At 38.1% G+C, this 22022-nt stretch overlaps 1 protein-coding gene across 5 annotated transcripts in view; it reads right to left on the reverse strand.

Moving 5' to 3' along the window:
- SATB1 (SATB homeobox 1) overlaps positions 1 to 22022 on the reverse strand; it is a 92332-nt gene that overhangs the window by 22937 nt on the left and 47373 nt on the right. For all 5 annotated transcript variants that reach the window (XM_036406481.2, XM_036406485.2, XM_036406484.2 and 2 more), the window contains 3 exons: positions 20644 to 21098; positions 11998 to 12210; positions 3566 to 3721 (listed from right to left, as the gene is read on the reverse strand). In XM_036406481.2, coding sequence (XP_036262374.1) covers positions 3566 to 3721; positions 11998 to 12210; positions 20644 to 21098 — 824 coding nt within the window. The remainder of the gene's footprint in view (positions 1 to 3565; positions 3722 to 11997; positions 12211 to 20643; positions 21099 to 22022) is intronic.

A 22022-nucleotide genomic window follows, 5' to 3' on the forward strand; every position in this document is an offset into this window, starting at 1 on the left:
TTGGCATTGCCACTCTGCCATTAAGAATCAACAACCTGCGAGAAGAGACAAAACACTTGGTAAACCTTTCTGTCTTCCTTTTGTGTGCATTTTTGCAAAGCTTTCTTTTCAACATAATCTAACAAAAAACCCATGCAGGCCTATTAGAAAGACAACCTACAATAAAACCACAAGATTTTAAACACGGACATTACGTGCTTTGCCAATTAAAATTCTAAAACTCTCCAAAGATATGATGTATTCCAGGAATTTGAATTGTAATATCCTTCTTAGCTCCTCAGTATAATCATATTAACTTTTGAAGTATATATTTTGAATTTAACAGATTTTAAATTATTCTGAAGATAATATATCAATCCTTAAAAACATAGACACTTAAAAATATACCGAACATATGCATTCCTGTGTGGGAAAAGTATTCAACAATGGAAGGAATGTCCTAGCTGTGTCCCCAAACCCATGTACCAGATAGGCCCTTTCCTTTGGGAACACTAACAAGCTGCCAGCAAAGTGCACCATGAAACTTCAAGCAGGCAAATCATCCCCCACCTGAGTCAGAAAATGAACTCTCTTAACAGCACAGCAACCTCTGCCTGATCCCAGGATCTCTGCCACAGCAGGCCCCAGCACCCAGCTGCTTTGTTGAGCGTCAGGTCCACATGCGGTTGGTCCTCCACAACTCAGGAGGATTTAAAAATAAAACTGTTAATCAACACATTATTTTCTAATGTGTTTCCTCCAGACTTTTCATTGTAATTAAGTGATTATCCCAGGATTTCCAGTTCCACTCTTGCCAAAGGCACTAACACAGTGCAAGGGAAGATGCTCGTTTTTTACCTTGGTGCTACCCAAATAGAAACTCCTGTAGCACATCATTTAGTAGCAATTCTGTACAAAGTGCTCTAGTCAGCAGAACATTATCTGCAGTCTCCTGGCTCAGGCAAGCCCAGCCACCTTGCAGATGCTGGCTCCTTATTCATCCAATCTAATGTTGCCCCAAATCAGTTTATTAGGAAAAAAAAGGCAAGGCCTTCTAGGCCTTTGTCCCCTCACAGAGCTGGTTTATGTCACATATGGTTTTACACCACAGCTCCAGACTGCACTCCGAAATTAATTAAGTCCTTATATCCAAAATAAGATAAAATCAATAATGTTCAATTTTAGCAATTTTTAAGAACAAAAATGTTAATCAACACATCATTTTCTAATATGAGTCCTTCAGACTTTTTACTACAACTTGGGTTATCTCAGGATTTCCAGTTCTGAGTATGGAACCAGTATCTCCAAACTGAAAAAAATATCAAGAAGAGATCTCTCTCAAGAGAGGTTCTCTTAGAGAATATGTTTGAACAAGCCTCTTTTTTGTGCAAGGGAGACTTTTTTGCCCCAAGAAATGTTTACTTGTACCACTGAAGAGCTCCAATGAAGAATCTTTTACAGTACATGCACCTCCTTTAGTATAGATGGCAGTGCTACATATCAAAAGATTATTAATTGGTTACTAACAGTCTGCTAGTTTGAGAAGACCCAGCACATCCTAGTCCACCTAGGAGGTTACTTCTGCAAAGCAGCTTTCTAGTACAAATAACACTTCATTTAACTACAGACCTGAAAGCATGCTAGACACATAAATTAATATTGCTGAAATTGGTGGGAAAAATAACCCCTGAGAACACAGGTATAATCACCAGAGTAAAGTAGAAAAGAAGTGTTTGATGTTGTTTTGTGTACTTAGTAGCAAAGTTTGTACAAGAATCTAGATTTTATACCAATGCTCAACTAAACCTGCAGTCCTCTGGAGGCTTTCAGGCTTCATTTTGATTGCCTCTCCCTCTGAAAGTCAGCACTGAAAGAGCTGATCAACCTAGAAATTTTAAGGCTTCGCACTTTAGTAAATACACTGTTGCACAAATCAGATCAGAACAAAATTATGTGGGCTGATGGACTGGCTTAATACCTTAGCTTTACAGAAGAATGCAGTGGAAAGGGGAAGGTGCAGAAAACGGACAGTTCTCTAACCCCAAGTTTTGACATGTAAATAAAGACATCTGAGGAGCACACAGGTTGGAAGCTGCTGTAACATTCTATCATAATTAGAAACATTTCAAGAGCTCTGTAATTTCCAATCAAAATTACAGTAATTTCCGATATACAAGCCATGATTCATGACAGAATTTTTACATTCCATGAGAGATTATAGTGGCCTGATGTATGACACACTGAGTACAGCACTAACATAAACAATTCAGTTTAATGTTTAAACAGCACTTGGTGTTTAGAATCCCACAATAAAAGAAACATATTATTGTTGAAATTATCACTTTGACAGTGATTGAAGGGTAGGCAGGCATGTGGCCTATAAAGCTATAATTTTTACAGTCCACAGCTTGAGTTTAATCATTTTGATACAACATTTCCAAAATATCCCTTTAAATGCTCCTTACACCATATAACTTAAGAGACAACATCCTTTCTGTACAATGAAGTGAACTCCAAAATGTGAACAGCACAGAAGTCAAAAGTTAAAGCCTCGTTAAAAAGAAAACCAGCACTAAAATGCTGATGGCCCAAGAAACATCAGTCCAACTGAGCTTCACTAGCTTTCCCTGGAAGATGCTGAATTTTTCTATGAAATAATTTTAGAAAAATAAAGAAGTAGTGATTAAATGTATTTAACACTTAATCTAATATGAAAATTCAACATTTGATTTCTTTCAAGCATTTGTATAACTATACCTTTCTCATTTTTCTATATGTTTTGCCTTTACTTCTTGAGCACATTCTCACTTAAATCAATGCATTCACATACTCCAGTGATCTTTCTCAGAAGACATGTCATTTATGATAATCACACCCAACAAGTGCCCACTGATTTCCCTCTTGCCACTAAACTTGAAAGAAAATCTTCAGTTAAAGAAAACAGAATAGGAAACCACAAAACAAAGGCTTAAAACTGAATATGCAACATATATGTATGCATGCAAGCAGGTAACCAAGCAGACATTGTGTTTGACAAAATTATACTTTTTTTCTCAGCTATAACTTGTACAACTTTAATTTTTTGATGTCCTTTTTTTGTTGGTTTTCTTTTTTTTTTTTTTTTTGTTTTTGACAGTCCACCTCTCATGCCAGTCTCACCAGTGGGTCTGACTAAATTTTTTTTGCAAAAACCCAGCACTCCAGCGTTCCTCACTGCAGCACATGCAATTGCAAAACACCAAAGCCTCAAGATGAATTTGGCAGCGATACCCAGATCTGGACCACAGCTTTTGCCACATTCACATCAGCTAAAAACTGATGAACCTGATCCCTTCTGAGCCACATCAAGATCCACAGGCACAGAGGGAAGGTGTCTAGCTGGTGGGGAAAAGGGAGTGAGACATCTCAGGAAGCTGCTTCTCTACCCTCTCTGGGGAACCAGAGGTTACCTCCAGACTCAGCAAGGAGCTCTGAGTTGTTGTACTGGGCTGATACCCTGACCCAGCTACACATTTAAACTCACACAGAAACTGATCTGGGAAATAATTGCACAGGACATGGAGCTCTTTGAGCCCTGGGATTTTACCTGGCTTTTGGTTGCCGCAACCTTCGCAAACAGTGCTTGGGACACCTTAGCCCTCTTCATTTCCTGCTGAATCTCATCATAAATGGAAGCATTAATGTTCATGGAATTGTTTTCTGGTTTTCCATTCCTCTCTGTAGCAATAGTAGCAGTTTTGACCTAGAAAATATGAGACATTTTTCATTATGAAAAAGTTATTTTCCTCTCTTTCCCTCCCTAAGTAGTTCCCCTTTTCATTTTATTCCTTTTATCCAATCTTTCTCTGATACTCTTTCAGCATTTTGCAGAATAAACATTTTAAGTTATCTCTGGTTCCAGCAACTAGGAAACAGGAAAATTCAGTGCATTGTAACAGGTGCATCTGAAATTCGAGTTACCATTAACAGACCAGTGCAAATTTCAATGTCATAAATTAGGTGGAAACCTGTCAAACAGTCTTGTAGAGACTTGTGAACCCTTACATGATTTCTTTGCCCCACACAAATTAAATAAAAATTTTAAGTGCAACATAAAAGAATCTCTAATGAAATAGAAATCTGACAGATATATCTTGATTAATGTCTTATGCCCAGTACACTCTAATGCATTATAATGTTGAAAAGTTGTGGCTTTAGATTGAATTTTTAAAAATTTATTTTATCAGTTTGGTTCTTAAGCTGTTTTTGAGAGACAGTTTAGAATAACGCATACTTAAACCACTCCTTCATGAAACCAAGATAAGACCTTCTTAAAGCTACTTATTCTACTTGTATTTCACTTACATACACCAAATATTTATTCTTCTTGCAATCCAGATTAAATAAACACCAAACATTCAAACAAGACAGAGTGATTACAGTACCACCTTTATGCTGCATTTGCAGCATTAAGGAAAACAACAAAAAAATACATCAGTAGCGACATGATGTGCAGGAGACTATCCTTTCCTTCATCCTCTGGAAATGATGGAAGTGATGTTTCAACACCAAGCATCATCTCACCAAGGTTAGACTGCAGTTTCTGCAATATCAGTTGAGAGGTACAAAAAATCAGCAGGTACTCAGCTTATCCTACAATATTCTCAGTAGTTAAGGATAACGTCTGTCTTTAGCAGTTACTCTTGCAAGGCTTGCTCAAGATTAGTGGACCTGATGGGCCACTAATCCTAAAGTGGATCAGAGGAAAGGAAAACTGGATTTCTGCCGAGAACCCACAAGGTGATGATGCAAACAAAATCAAACCTTAAGATTTCAATTCAAACATACTGACTCATACAGAGGTTATTGAGAGCTGAATTAATTTGGTTATTCTGAAGTTACACAGCTAGTTTAAGACAGTCATTCAGCCTAATTCTAGGTCTAATGGACAGAGCCTGGCACTTCCAGGTGATTCAGCCTACTCTTAAGTACGTGTCTAAACCCACACTTTCACTATCAGTTTGATCCAGTGCAAGTCAGCATCTTCCTGTGCTCTGAAGTCCCTTGAGGTTCAAAAGGAAATCATGACAACATGATAATTCATCTTCTAATCTCACTCTCTATGAGCTTTCATATGTCACAGGTCTCACAATATGGGAGTCGAAGGGTTTGGATGAGAGATGGACTTAGGCAAATCAGCAGCCCATTTTTTCCTAGAAATGCCATCCTCAGTTTGTGTTAGGTATCATCCATAGTGCTTTTAATATAAAATAATCTAGCCCAGAAACTGAGAGTGCATGCCACTTTTGCTGAACGTGATTTGTCCATCAGGCTTTTCAGGAACTGTGCTAACACATGCCCATTAACTACAAGGGGCAAAACTTCAGAAGAACAAGTTGTCCACAAGCATTTCCTTGCCCCCATTCTGGCAGGCATTAGCACAAGGGTTCTAAGTAAAAATGGAAATGGAGAAAAATCCCAGAATGTGGCATACAGTTAATAATATGATTTTTTTTTTCATCTGAAAACAATTAGTACTTTGCAGTCATGCCCTTTTCTGTAGTGTGACATTTTACCAGCCACATTGCACAAGAGGATGGCCAAGCCTGGACCAAATGTTGCTCAGAAACATTTGAGGCACCTGGCAGCAGGGAGGGAGGATCAGCACCACAAAACTCTCTCCTTCCCACTGCAGAGCAGGAAAAGGTATGCCTCACACCAGACAAATCAGTACAGGGCTGCAAGAGCAGGTGCATCTCCTGAAGATCATACAGTGAAATAATTTAAAAATACAAAATTAGTGGCAATTTTATAACCTTTAAATAAGAAGGATGTGCCAGAAGGTAACTGACAAGTGGTGGGGATGTTAAAATACAACTGAAGACAGACTTATCTCTGTGAATGTAAAAATCAGCCTAAGCTAGATTAGAGAATGAAAAAGTGATGGCTTTGTCAAGACGCCTCCTTGAACCTTGGGTTTAAATTTTGGGAAACAAATTTCAATCCTTCCCCCCAAAATAATTTAAACTTTTAACTAATCTTTGAAGGACCCAAGGGGAAGATGAGAAGATGAAAGTATTCAGCTAGCATACACAAGTTTTTGGGAAGGAAACACTTTGCTCTTGTGATCTTGATCAAAATGTGTCTCTTCTGTAAGCACACTGCCTTTTTGATTGCTACTGAGCTTCAAAGGACAGCTTCACATTGTAGCAGTACTTCACAGATCGCTTAACTGAGCTGTGAACACACAGACCATCAAAAGCCATCACACACCATGCTGTAGACATAATTTAAACTATGCTACTCGGTCCACACTTCTTAATGTCCAATTTAATATGGATATGCATTTAACCCAAGGGAATTACTGAAAATCCTCATTCTGGTTTGCAAATCACATCTATCTTTATACAGGTACAATAAATTCAACAGCATCTAATATGTCATCAAAGTTAAAACAAACAAACAAACTCCTATTGCCTTCTGTTGATATTTAATCAGGGAACACTAACTGAATTCAGAAAACACTAATATCTGCATCAAAAAGCAGTATTAGCCCAAAGATCTTCAGGGGAATAAAGCCTTGAAGTTATAAAATGATGGTCTGGGGATTACCAAGAGTTGTGATTCTCAGTTGTACCCTCTCCCTTTCCAATTCACTTCATTGGCCAAGTATAACAATTCTTTTCCTGTGTCTTAATAATTTCTCTTCAAAGATCAGGTGTAGACTCTGGCTGGTCTAGATTGACTATTGGCCTGCTCTGGTCTGATGAATTCCATGCAATAACGTCAATTAACCTCTTGGAGAATATCCATACATATAACTGTTTCATAATTTATACATAAGCAGCATCTAGGCTGTTGTGTTGAATTTAGAATTGAGTTCAAGAGAGAGGCTGTTTGAAGCTGGGTTGAAAAAACACCCTCCTCCTCAAAAAAACCCAACAGAAAACAAAAAAGCTCTCAATGGTGCAACTTCAGGACTTGGTAGAGGAGGTGGAAAAAGTATTCATTTTGGAGAGAAAAACAAAACAAAACATAATCTCTCATCTCATCTATGCTTAAGCACAACCTCCCACCCCACCCACACCTACAGCCACATTTTGTATTTAGGAAAGAAACCATAGATCAGCTAATTTTTTATTTTATTTTTGACAGTAACCAAATACTGGAAATACTAACTGAAGAGGGGAACATTATTTTACAAATGCAACACACTGAGAATCAGGAATTCATTTGGCTATCTTCCTATCACGAATCAATCTAGTCTTCTAAGAATACTTGAAAAAAAATAACATATCCATCTCCTCCTGGCCTACCCAGATATATCTTCTCATCAAATAAGACTGATTACAGCAGCAAGAAGTTCTGGATTAATTCAGTTTTCCTAAAAAAAGGGAAAGTTGTCATAAAAGGAATAACCAGCATGAAGAGGTTTTCACAAACATGGAACCTCATTCCTTCCCCATCGAAACTGAAACAAAAAAATCTTATATAACACATTCTCATAACTACTGTTTTAGCTTGGGAACAAAAATCTTCTTTAATCCTGGTTTAGCTTTTAATATTACATTGTACATTAAAATTCATAAAGTAGTTCATTCCAGGCAAAACAAACTACTTTTCAGTTCTGCTCTGCAAATAGCAGAGGAGGTACAATAAATGCTGTTGCTTTCAGAACAGCTTTTATCAGGACAAGGTTTACTACTCCATTATTACAGTGGCGCCTGGAAGTGCAGTTATAGTTAAGTGTCAGGGTTTCCATTAACTCTCCTCCATGGTGATTTTTGTGGGGGTGTGAGGAGAGAATTGCATTTATTATTTTGTTCATTTTACTTTCATTAAAATGCAACTTGGCACAAAGATTATCAACCTAAATCTAAAATTTTGCCAACTTGAAAATAAAAATTTTGCTGGTGGTGATACATGGCACATGCATATGGGACTAGGACTCCACCTAAAAAGTTTCAAGGAAGCTGGTGTTATCCAGAACTCCTTGCAATGGAGATTCATTGTTCCTCAAACATCATCAAAGCAGCGCTCTCCTAGATACCATTCTTTCAAGAGTAACATCCTATCTCTGAGACCCAACCCATGATTGCTTTAACTTGAAGGAACTGTAATTTATCTGCAGCCAGAGAGGCCAGGATTGTATTTATGAGATGAAGGTTTTGGTCAATGAGTACCTAGAACCATGACTAATGCAAGATTTTGGCTACTTCTTAAAACATTGCCTTGTTAAAATAATATTGTTAAAATAATATTCTGCTCTTGACATTACATGTACTCTGTTTTTACACAGGATGATGATGGGCCCCAAGGGTAAACACAAATTTTCTTTGGGAAATATGGGTGGCAAGAAAGGTTTCTTCCTTGGCTCAGCTGAAATAGGGATTACTTGTCCTGAGAAAGATGTGTTTGTAACTGCAGGATGGCTAAAAACCTTTAAGCAGAATATTTTGAAAAAGAAAATCTGTAACTTGGCCACTTGTCTCTATCCTCCCCCACAAACTGTACAGAGGAGGGGGAGTCATCTTCCCTTCACATCCCAAACTGCCCTGATGATACATAAAGGCCATCCCTAGCCCCTCATCATCCTCTAAAATATCCCCAGATTCTCTCATTTCCATATAACATGCAATAGACTCATTCTCTCAACTTGACCTAGGAATATCCCAGAAGGGCCTTTGTGGGGTGATCTGCAAGACAAAGGTGTTGAAGAATGCGGGGAAATGATTAAAAGAAATAGAACATGAAAGGACCTTTTCCTTTCCTTCTAGACTGCAGAGGTTAAATGTCTCCATGCAGTACCTACCTGATGGAGATGCTAATACTTATAAGTTCCAGTGCCCCAGGAAACAGCCTGACAGACAGGCTTCTGCCCCAGGGGTGGCAACTCGAACAATGTCCAAGGTAAAAATTCTTGTGTACGCCGTCTCCTTGTGCTCAGTCCACCAGTGTGGAAGATAGTAGCAGACTTTTACAACTTGACCAGCTTAGAGGGCTATACACACATCCCAAAAGCTCATGCATTAGAGGCTAATGATTTCAATTAAAAAAAAAGGTAAGATTTTGCATTTTGTTTAAGTCAGAGAGAAAGGGAGAAGTAACGGGGACAAAGAGCTTCTTAAAGGATTTGAAAAAAGAATTGGAAACAATCCAGATACATTAGCTCAAGTAGCAACTAGTAAGAATGCTGTAAAAATGAGATAAATTGAACACTGTTCCTTCTAACTCAGGCACCAGGGTTTATGCTTGGTGAGTTCCTACTATCCAATCAGACCTCCAAGGTCACACTTTTTGTTTTTGCATACAACAGAATGCAAAATTTACACAGAACAAGCTCAGCTGCTAAATGGTTAAGTCTGCTCTACTGTCTGGCCACCAGTTGGCAACACAAAAATGCAAAATAGATCCTTTTCAGGATGTTTATTTTCACATCCTTCCGAAACTGATAACTTGCAATTGCAAAATAAACCTTCATGTGTGGCATATTAGCTCCCATTTTTCATGGTTTCATAGTTTAATTGTTTCAAACGTTACACTGGTCTAAAGATTTAATATTAAATATGTTGGCTCTTGTGTAAATTCTGTTGTCAGGATAAACGGTCTGTTTTCTCTTTCAATGGTTATCCGAGAAGCTCACAGTCAAGCTGGAAAAATATTATGCTGTATTCCTGAAAAGTGATCTTTAAATAATTGCTTATAATAAATTTAGTAGTAAGGATGATAGTAGCTTTATTTCCTTAGTATCAAATATTCAATAAACTGTGGACATTTTGGGGAAGGTATCACAGTAGCAGTTTGCATTGAAAATTTTGCAGTATCCTGACTGTAATTTATTTCGGCTGTGATTTGTAAAGTTATACTAGCCAATGTTACAACTAGAACAATTTCACTATTATTTCAAGCATCAAGTATTGTTGTTATCTTACCAACACAGATATTTCAATTTTCAAACTTAAGACTGAACACTTAGCAGCAGGTGAAAAGTACTTCAGATGTTTATAGTGGGGAATTCTGGAAACAAGGTCACAAACTCAGAGGTTTCTACATTCTCAATCTATTCACTAGGGAAAATGTGTGTGTTTTGCTGAATGACAGAGAACAGCACAACAACTGGAAAAATAAGTGCTTTGTTCTGCAGACCTCAAGTATTAGTCTATAATGTTTCCTTTTACACTTGCTTTTCTTTTGAAAAGGATTAAAACAAAAATGTATGCTGTTTCTACTTTGAACTGTCGCAATTAGGTTAACTATACTCCTGACTCACACTAAAAAAATGAAATGTAATTATGAACAAGAGCACAGTAGAGACAGATAGATTTAGCCCCCCTTTCCCATCAAATTTGGACTTACAGTATGTTTTGTCAGTTAAGAAAACCCCTAAGTCTCACTTTCTTTCTGGCTGCAAGGGATTTATACAGTTTAAAGTGTGAATTAAAACCAGTACAAGGACTACCTCTGACTTGACATCCTTCAGGAAGGTCCTGTAATTAACTCTGTTCTTTAGCTGTGAAATTGCCCAAGACCACTTGAGACAGAGTGAGACATTACCTTGGCAGAAAGAGATAAGTTAAGAAGGAGGGTTAGCCTTGGCTCTGAATTACCTGGGCTGTGGGAGCAGGTACAGATATTAAAACAAACTCAAATGTTATTTTAAACACAGTTATCTCTATTTAACTATTTCCCACAAAAGCATCACTATGTAAATAGAGTCTTGTCCTTTATCTTGAAGAATATCTATAGTGGATTTTATAGACTAAACTCAGTTATGATAACAAAACTACACCATTAGTACAGCCTGTTTTTTTGGGTAAAAAAATTCTTCTCTTGTGAAAAGTACTACAGCAGGTCAAGGTGACCTTCTGTCCTCCCTCCTACAATTTTGTTATTCGTTACTTTAGTGTGGTTCTTAGTATCCATTAGCTGAAGGTAACTTAGAAAAATAATCTCAAGAGGAATTTATAGCATTGTGAATGGGTATAGAACATAGTCACAGTCACAAGCCTATGACTGGATAACAAAAACCTGCTGTTTTTTCTCAAAAAATCACCCATCACAAAATTCCCACAATCCCAAAGCTTTGCTTTGTTTAGCAAAAGTGGACTGTGTATACAGCATGATTGCCACATATCTGCAGATCAGTTTGGATTTTCCTTGCATAAGTACAACCTTGAGCCAGAGCAACACAGAGTATTTCTGAAAATATACAGGTTTTGGAATGAACCATGTTTCTTTGGGGAAATTCTGTGCATTCCTATGGCTCACGTGCATTTCTCATGTACCTTAAAACAAGCATCAACAAGAATTTCCTTGATCGACACAAGGACTGCACCATTGAATCTCTTGATCCCGCTCTATCAAACTTTGTAATTTTTGAAGAAGTAAATCAAATAAATTTTAGACAAATCAATAGGAGTTCCATTTTAACAGATACTACATGAAGCTTTAATGAACATATCCAAATCATTCAGAGCAATGGATATAGCAAGCTCTTATTTTAAGCAGTTGTCAGTAGCTCAAGATGGTAAAAGCATGCCCAGCATTTTGGGACGGGATCTTCTTTCCCCCATCACTTTAGTTTTACCTGTTGCTTTCTGGAAAAATAATTTTTAAGGCACTAGAAGGAACTCACACTTCTGCTTTCATTCCCTCTCAGTTTAATGGTCCAAATCCTTCAAAATCCCTATCTGAAGCTATAACGTTAAGAACCTAAGAATTGTAAGAAAAGATGACAGCTAAAAGCTATCATCTTCCATGCCCAGTAAAGTTTGTACCTCAATAAAATGAGCAAAAAATTCTGTAGGAACCATAATGGACAGAATTTATCTTAAAATTAGAAAATAGGTAGTAATAAAGTGCTACTATCATCCATTATATTTCTTAAATTTAATTTGCAATACGCACTGCAAGTAATGATTCTACAAGTGTTTAAAAAGTGCGACAGCAAAAAGTTTCTTCTTTTTCAGAAAGATCTCACCCAGGAGGACAGTGAGAGAGCACAAGAAGCAAACCCCAGAGGCAGAGAGAGCAGTTTACTTGTGGAGGCCGGCTGGGCGGTGTGCTGATGAGAGGCGCTGGGCCCATGGCAGACGCTGCATTCAAGCTCCTTTCCCTTTCGTCCTGGTAAATTCGATCTCGTTCTGCTTCCGGCAGCTGCAAGAAGTTCTGCATAGCCCGAAGGTTTACCAGCAAGGACTGAGAGGCAGTCTTGGGATCCTCTTCTTTTCGCAGGATTTCTGAGAGCAAGCCCTGTAGGGAAGGAAGAAAACATAGGCTCGAGAGTTAGCCTAGGTGAGTGTCTGTAAAACCATGCTCTGCAAAACCACTGCTTATCAGTCCTCATTTTTCTTGCCACTGGGCTGGGAATGAGAACAGCAAATGCACAGTTCGCTCTACATAGGATTATATTAATGGCATTTTAGGTAGCAGAGAAGAGAGCCTCAATTGTACCCTTAATTTTATTAAGCACCTGTTTTAAATACAACATAAACTGAATCTTCCTAATAGGTCTTCCTCCTTTTACTGGCTTAACTTGCCATGATATTTTTCACAGTCCACAGATAATCACGAGACATTAAGGATAAGTGAGATACACTGGGGGGTTCTCAGGCTTCACAGGCAAAATGCATACCCAACCTTAAAAAAGGCTTTCCACATTTCTAGCAACTTAAATAGATCTTTGAAAGGATGTGATATTTCACAACTAATCTGAGACTATAAACTTGCAACGTTTCTAATGTACTGCTTCACTGACTCAGGGCCATGTTTTTTATAAGTCAGTATTTCTTTCTAAGAGTTGCATATTAGAGTTTAACAAGTGAGGAAACTCATTGGATGCCCTCATGTTCCACCTTCTTCTTGCACCTTCCTCTCTCTTCATCAGGACAACCCTAATCCTCAAACAGTCCCTTGCCTGGGATATTTATATTTAGCGTCAACAGGTTTTTGACATCTCCTCTCCCTGCCAGATTCTCCTTTTAAATATCTCAGGCATTCAAAATGCTCTGCTGTCTTGGAGTAACAAGATGGTGATAAGAAAGGTAACTTTTGGAAAAGCAGATGTGAACTACTATTCAGAATAAATATTGTTGCTGTGCTGGGAAAGAGAGAGGATTGGCATGGGAGGCTCTTACTTATAGTGTAACAAGGGAACACACACATGAATTTCAAGGAATAAGATAACCCAACGTTTCTTTTCCTAAAGAACTTTTGTAAGTTATTCAGGATAATGGAGGAGTAAATAGAGAGAGGGAAGCAAACAATAAAAAGCTAAAACTAAGATAGGTAATACTGACTGAATATATATATTCCTAAGGGGGTACAAGAGAATGATATGGCCAAGGGAATTTTTTTGGGAGGTCTGATGCCCGCATCACCTGTGGAAGTTGTCACGTCTCTCACAGGTCTTATCCTATCAGGCAAAAGACCCTTAGGGAGGTGCTGCTGCAAAGCCACTGCTCTCAAGCAGCTGTCCTTAGGCAGGACCAGAGCCCACCCAGCGTGGGTGTGAGCTCTGCACTTCCCTGCTGGGCGATAAGGACAGAGGTACCAACCACCACACCTCAGCCAGTGTGGTCCTCATGGCCCTGTCCGTGCCTGCATGTGTAACAGGGAAATGGGATGGAAAAAACCCAACAATCTTTCCAGCATTAAGCATGAAAAATATTTCAGAGGAGGAGGATAGAAAAAAATAATCTTGGGGGATTCTTTCTTACCACTTTTCATGATCCCTCCTGTTTTCTGGTATCCAGGCAGAAATTTCCCAGAAGGTAAATAAACAAGTTACTGAAGAAGTGGCATTTGGGTCGTGTTTTAATTTTTTTTCTTAATGGTTAGTCTAATAGTAAATTTATTTATTAGCAAACATGGAAAATAAATTTGTGTCCATCGTTTTTTCTACTTTTAAGTATTCAAATCCACAGTTACCAGTGCTTGTTAGTAGTAGGGTTACACAATCCACCTCAAGAGGAGGTACAAAATTATTTTGTTCAACTAGAGACAAGGAAAAGCTGTCTGCAGAGCACAGGATATAGAGAACATAATAGAAAAATTTATGTTGGAAGGAACCCTTAAGATCATTGTGTCCTACCATTAACCATGCACTGCCAAGCCCATCACTAAACCATGTCCCCAAGTACCACATTTATATGTCTTTCAGATACCTCCAGGGATGGTTATTCCACCACTTCCCTGTCTGCCTGTTCCAGTGCTGGACAACATTTTTGGAGAAGAAATTCTTCCTGATATCCAATCTAAACATCCCCTGACATTACCTGAGAACCTTCTCTCTCACCCTGTTGTTACTTGGCAGAAGACAACAAAGTCCACATCATTGATCTCCTTATAGGTAGTTGTAAACATGTGTGATTTCTGACTGTTTCTGTGCTGGAGACACCTCTCCATGAAAAAATGAGCAATAAAAATGAAACTCAAGTGGACTGATCATTGTCAGGAGAGAAGACTCCTTACAAAAAGCCACCCCACTGTCAGCTACAGGAAATGACCTTAAAAAATACTTTAGCCCATAACAGAAAATATTTGCTTGTATAAGCCTTAGCCACATAGTGGGCAGCTAAAAAAGTTAGAAAAGGCTGGTTTTCTTGTATAACTTTTCCCTCTTCAGTGAAATAAGTAAACAAAGAAAATGCTGTTGATCTTTTCTTTTTTTTTTTAACATTTGCCTGCATTTCCACTGCTGTGAGACATTTCTTGGTGATTAGTAATGCCACTAAGTATTCATTCTCCTCTCCTCCCCAATCACTGTCATAACTCTTTGACCTGGGAGCAGAGCAGAGCAGAGAACAGCATTGCAGGGAGAGGAGGGGAGATGACAGAGCATGGAGAAGGCAGGAGGAGTTTGTTTCTAGGCTCTAAACCTAAAGGTCAGTATATGTTAGAAAAATCCATGAAAATGAAGATGTAGCACCAGGTGCAGGCAGACTTAGAACACAGTTTGCCTGCTTCACATATTATTTCATTGCTACTACTTCAATTTTTGAGCACAAAACTTTAGCTAAAAGTTGTTAAGACAAGGTGTACAATGGGAAAAATCCTAGAAAGAAAATATTGACTCTCACATTCTGGCCTGTGCTGATGTGCACAGATTAACTGTCCATTTTACCAGGCTTGAACTGGTTTTCCAAGATACTAGTCTTGGTGTGATCTCCTGATACTGTACCTCAAATTGCATGAAAACTAAGCTTGTTTTGCAAAGAGATTATAAACACTGTTAGGCTCAGAGCTCTCATCACTGTTCCACCCTTGTATTCTCTTTGCAATGGAAATGTATTTTTTTTAAATATTCCCAGGTTCCATTGGAAAAAAAAAAAAGAAAGTTTACATGTCATCACAAGTATAATTCATTACTAATGGCACAAAAATGTTCAATAAATATTATCAAGGCTTTCAAAAGCTCATTACAAATTCTTTAAAAATGGAGATAAATTAAAGTGTCTGCCAATATGAACAAAAACACTGCCTGTCTGGCCCCCAGTTTGTCTCCTCCTTGAACATAATCACTGATTCAAATAGATTTTTATCAGTTTCATAGAACTTCAAAGCTTCCAGAAGAAACATGCAATTTGCCCAAACCTTCCCAAAACATGCAGAACATCCCTGAACACTATCCCTTTGGTTGCAGGGCCCTCCTATCCCATGCCCAGGTGGAAGATTATTCCCAAACTCCACTCCCAAACCTGGACCCTAGCCAAGTAAGTTATAAGCAGACACATTTATCTATGTCGCTTAGTAGCAAGAGGAGAGCTGTCATGATAGTGTAATAGCACCTTTTTACCTTTTATTCAATAGTGATATGGATAGTGTACTTTTTCTTAAATTACACTATGAAGAATTATATGAATACAGTGGCAATTTCTGTTATACTTAAGCAGGCAAATTTCTCTCCACCACATAATTTACAGAACTCAAATTCAATAAAACATTACATGATGGTCCATTACTGTTATCAATTTTGAATAATCCATCTTCATTTTTCATTTTACTGGAAAATAAAGTGTGCCAAAGACAAAGTGGAAGGAAAAAAAAAAAGTAGTGCCTGAGAAGGTGGATTGTGTAAACTTAGATTTTGTTTTACAATTACACAGAGCCATTTAGTGCATCCAAGCATTCTCCTCTGAAATAGCATTTGCCCAGAATTAGCATGAGCACAGTCCTAAATACACAGAAGTTTTCACATATGAGAAAAGGCATTATACATGAATGTAAGGCACTACGTCCTGGCAGCTAATATTTTAAACAAGCATGGGGCTCAAGTAGAAAGAAGGGAGAGAGAAAAGTGAAAACGCTGAGAAATATTCAAAAACCTTCCGAAAAAGGGAAGGAAAAGTGGGAAAAAGAAAAGTATCAAAATTCAGACACGGAAAAGCAGCAAAAAGCACTCTTCCTTCTTTCATAAAGACAGGGCCATGAGGTCACCTCTGTATAACAGCACCCAAGTCCCTGCAGCAAACCTTTCAGCTGAAAGTGTACACAAACAGAGAGAGGCAGCCTCCAGTTCCAGTTCCAGCCACAACCATGACTAACATAATTCCTTGCTCGCACAGTGCGGGCTCGTCACCCTGCCATGCAACAGGCTAAACTGCACCTTGCAGTCAAATGTCAGACTGTGGGAACTCAAGCCTTTCGCTTCCTGACTCATGTTAACATTTAGAAACACACAACACAAATGGGAGAGGAGTTTATTTGTTTGTTTAGGGCTCTGAGGGCAGTTCAGCCCAACAAATGTTGATGTTGCACTCCAGCTTTAAGAACACAACAGAGTAGAGTTTAAATTCCCACTTTAACTTAATATTTGAAACAGTAGGCAGAGCTTCTCTGCTGACAGGGGCCTGTGGCACCACACTTTAGGGGGTTACCCCAATGCATCTTTCACTGCCACCCTGGCTGCTCGGGGCTACCCAGGGTAGCAAACTGATCACAAATACCATTTTCTAGCCTGCAAAGCACAAGAAAATATGGAACTTGCTCTTTCAGGACAGTAGAGGTATCTGCACAGTGCACTGACGTCAGCTAAAACAAAATACTATGTTTATTATTTTGATGAGCTGGCAACTGAAACACAAGCATCTCAATTTACCAAAATTATCCTGGCAGACTGGAGACCTTTGGACACCTTGCTTGAGGTGAAACTCAGATCTGCCAGCACAAGTACTAACTCAATACAGTTTTCCGCGGTGCGCTGAAAGGAGGTGCTAACAGGATTCAACCTGTTTCTTTGCATCCAGTGAGTTGGAATCACAACTGCTGAAGGACAAGCTAAACTTCAGATCCTACTGTACTCTGAAGGCTTCCTAGGTGGACCATAGAGAAATTCCTTCTGCCAAAACTTCTTCTGCTCCCTGCAACAGTTGTCCTATTGTGCCTGTATAGATGTGAAAGTTTCATTCAAGTTATAGGTATCTGGACCTTGATTAAAGTTTACAAAGCACATTCCTGAGAATTTAGTTTTGAAATTACCAATTGGAACTTAAGGATGGGGGAGAAATTATTCAAGAACACATTAAAGTCACATTTTTTCTTAAAGACTCGCTTCTAAGGTGTAGCTAAGGGGTTTTTTTTTCAGCTTTATAGATAACTAGTAATAGTAAAAAAAAAGACTCTCTAGTTCTCAGAAATATCTTTGCCAAATTCTTGGATTGTGGAAAGATAGAAAATATTTCTAGTTGACATTTTTGTAGCCAAATTAAAATATCTTGAAAATTAGGACCAAGTATTGATTTACCACACTACACTGGGAGAAACTTCCCACCCAAAAACCATCACAAAATTCTGTATTCATATTGTAGAGCATTAAGTCTGAAAAACAAAAGCATCATCAGCCAATTTCGAAGTCCATTTTATTGCCTAAACATTAAGCTAAATAACTCTTAATTTATAGATTGCTTCCTTCCTTAACTTTTACACTGAAAGCAAATCTCTCCCCTCATCTGAGACTGCATCTTGACACCAGGGTTTTCTTGCATAGAACTCCGAACCAATTTCAGCGAGTTCTTACGCCTTTAGAAACTGATGGCATGATATGGTCCCTGGACACGGCTCAAATATGCTTATGACAGTTTCAAAAATGTCACTGGTAAGCCTGAGTTAGCTTTCTATCTCAGAAAACAGAGCATGAATTTAAACAAGCATTTTCAAGCAAAAAAACCCCAAAACTTAGGATATTACATCACTATTAGAAAATAACTCCTCAACTGCATCAGTTATTAAAGTACTATCCTAATTTTAGCTCAGTGTGATGTATTCTTGAATAAGCTGTGAAGAATTCAGAAATACAGCAAGCAGAAAAACTATTTAAATGTTTCATGTAAAAATTGCTGGTACAACTGTTTACCATTGGATATTACCTGTCACTATGGGTAAAATTAACAATTTCCAGGTTTGTAAAGGTGAAATGCACCCGCAACAAACTCTTCTGTATTTCAGTGGGGCTTTGCTTCATATAAAAAGTATGCTGAGATATTTCTTGGCAAAACTGATGTTGACACTCTCTAGGCTCCTAGTATTTTTCCTTTTTCTCCTTATGTTTGCCACAAAACATAACAAATATTGCAAAATCTTTCCTAGCTAACTGTGAATACTAACTTGATTAGCAAAAACAATTTGTAGGATGTAGGAATACTACTCTCTGTTCTTTCAAATAGATTTGATTGAAAATTGCCAAAATATATAGGTGTTTTTTGTATCACTTTAGGAGAATTGTTTTCAATGTTCATTTTGGGGTTTCCTCCCAGTTCTGGGTCACTCTCAACACATCTTACCAAGCTGGTAAACCACAAAGTCTGGAGAAGAACTGAACTTTAAACAAATATTTAATAACATTTGTAGTAAGAAAAATACATAGCAATACATATTTTAATATATATTTAGTGTAATAATACTAATATTAAAGTAAAGAATCAGTATTTGCACTAGAAATCTTTTTCTATAGTTGCATTTATCACATCAAAAGAGCATTTTCTCCTACTCTGTCATACAAATTCTATGTCCAGCAGAACCAATCATCCTTGTATTTCAGGTAACAAGTACTGCTTATGCACAAAGGAAATGCCAAAAGCTGCATGCAAAACTAGCTGACAAAAACTGACCACTTCAGAGGGGGGAAAGTTTAAATAAACCAATGTGATTTTAGGCAAACATGAGAAAGAAGTAAATATATTATAAACTTAATTTTCTGAATTACTTGCTTGGTTTTTTTGTCCAGGTAAGATGGCAGCTGCAAACCACTGTAACATGAAGCTACTACTATTGCTTTAATACCTTAGAGTACTAACAATTAAATTTTTAAACACTGTATGAAACAAGACTCACTTATCTGTAAATATAACAACTATCACTGCCTGGACCTAACTTAATGTAAATAATCCTTGCATGAGTTCACGTAAGCAATGAAATTTGGTATGGAAGGCCCAGATCTTGAAACCCTCCTCTGTTGTAAAGAGGAAAGACACACACACACACAGAGTCCTACAGAGAATTCACACAATGACTCTACTTACTTTTAGCTAAAGGAGTATGTAAAATATTGTAAGGCAATAGTAATTCAGAACAATTATAAATGACATGCTGATTCAAACCTGCACAAGAGTATATGAAACAGAATTTTTATTCTCTAAGCTATGCAGGGAGAAACAAAAATGTTTCAAGAGAAGCTCAAATGATAATATTTTTTGTTATACTATAATCTACAATAGGCAAATTGTTCCCTAAGTATGTGTTTTCATTTAAAAATAGGGAACCTAAAGCAAATTTACCTATATCTTTTTTAAATATTTCCCATTTTAAAATGTCCTATTAAAAATAATTTATTTTGTGTTATAACATACTTCTAAAATTTTGAGATCTTATTATTTGCATCCAATATACTGACATTTCTTCTATAATTTCTGCTTGATTAAATTCCATGCAACATGGCATTAAGTTAAATTCATAGAGCAGAATAAATTATAACAGGGTTAGCTTCTAAAACAGGTGTAAAAAATAACACATTTTAGTGTTACTTATCAGCTTTGCTAGGGCTGGCTTTTTCTGCATTGAAGAGCTGAAGTATATGTTCTGACGTGGACACCGGCAAGCTCAGCAACTACTGTTTTTGCAACAAACTACAAAAATACATGAAGAAGATGATCTAGAGATAAAGCTTTTAATTCTAAATCTCTTCAGAAGTCTAAAAATATGCTATTAAGACTTTCACTGAGAAATAATAAAAATAAATGCAAGTATAGATAAAAGACCATCTCCAGTACACCTGTGAAAGAAGCCAGGTTGTTCAGTGCGTGCAGGTGGTCAGAGTGGGTACAACTCTACAACACAAAAGCAATCTGTTGGTGACTTTGTGAATGGCTCTGCATAGAGCTGTTCATTTCCTTTATTGGGAAGTTCAGCTATTCATAAACCATCACAACTGGAGAGGAACCATGCTTCCTGTAAGAACTGTGGATATTTCCACAAACCAGTCGCTGACGATTTCAGTACTGTTACCAACATGGATAGTGATCCTGCAAGAAAGCATGGTTCCTTCAGAGGAGCTAAGAGACAAGGTAGAGATGAGAAGATAGACTTAGAAGATGGCAATTACTAATTAGACAGAGAGAGAGAGAGAGAGAGAGAGAGAGAAGAGACTCTTAGACTTTAAAAAAAAAGACTTTAAGAAAAAAGACGACTGACCTGAGTTCGGTTAAAAGCCACGCGTGCAAATACTGCCTGTGAGATTCCTGCTCGTTTCAATTCATCACGGACCCACTGGTAGATTTCGGAAGACACCTCTGTGTTCGTTGAGACCTGCTGCTCCAACGGCTTGTTCATGGATCTACTGACAGGAGGAGGGTGGTTCAAGTACTGTTGGTTTAAGGACTGCTGGGCTAGAAGTCTGTTCACTGCATACTGCTGGTTCAGCAACTGGGCCATTACCAGCTGCTGATTTACCAGCTGAGGGCTAATGGGAGTAGATACAAGTCCAGGGTGCAGGTTTGGAAGCGGGGTCCGAACTGATGGTTGACTACCATGAGAAAGCTGAACAGGAGATGGAGGCTGTTCGGCTGTGTTCCCTGGGACTGGCTGCTGACCGAAGTTGACATGGTTGGCACCTTGCTGGGATAGTTCAGAAAGGCTATCCATCTCAACTACAGCAGAAAAGAAACATTGAAAAGGCCAACATCAGACTGAAAATCACAACCTTGACTGTCCTCACAAGACATGCTAATAAAAATAAACAAATGTAAAATGGTGCAATGCAACCCAACCATGAGCAGGGGCTGCTGCATTCCACTGTGACAGACGCAGGGGACTTCAGACAAAGCAGTAAACAACTAGAGACAGGGCAAAGACAAGAGACAAAAACCCACTCTGTGCTGAAGATAATGCAGGTGAAACAGCAAGTGCATCTGTGCAAAGGGTAAGGAGGGCTTTTGTGGGAAAATATGTCCCAGCCAGAGAGACAGAAGCCCCTGGTGACTGGTTTTGCTCCTCCCATGAGGTCCCTGCCATGACATCTGCAGTTCCCAGCAACTGGAAATCTGTAATAAGTAGGGTGAGGTGCAGACCTCCCTATGCTCTGCTAATTTCTAGATGCTGCATCAATTGTATGGGACTGCTAGGAACTAGTATAATTTATGTAAATTACACAGATGGGCTGCTTTATCTTGCAACCATGTATGCATGGTTTTTTTTCAGTGACTTGCAACATGGTTGAATTTTTTCTTATATTAACTCATCTGTCTTTGACACACCCTCCTTTTTAAATAACAGCACAGTTTTTTAAACTACAAGAGTTCTTCCAGTTCCCCTCTTGTGCATGATTAAACAATATAAAATAACTCAAGGTTGATATGAAGGAGTCTCCTTTTTATCAGCATTTGTAACTTTTTTTATTCTAGAGCTTTAGCAGCTCTGGTCTAAGAATAGCCTTAAGCAAATAAGCTTTATTTAAAAACCAAAAGTCCAGTATTTTCACAAAAGTGTTGTACCAATTTTTTTCTTATCCTAGTAAGACTTTTTTTTTTTCAAGGCAGTGTCTGAGCTTGTCACAGTAGTTATGATCTTCACTA

This window comes from Molothrus ater, chromosome 1, assembly GCF_012460135.2.
Source record: "Molothrus ater isolate BHLD 08-10-18 breed brown headed cowbird chromosome 1, BPBGC_Mater_1.1, whole genome shotgun sequence".
Classification (NCBI taxonomy): Eukaryota; Metazoa; Chordata; class Aves; order Passeriformes; family Icteridae; genus Molothrus; species Molothrus ater.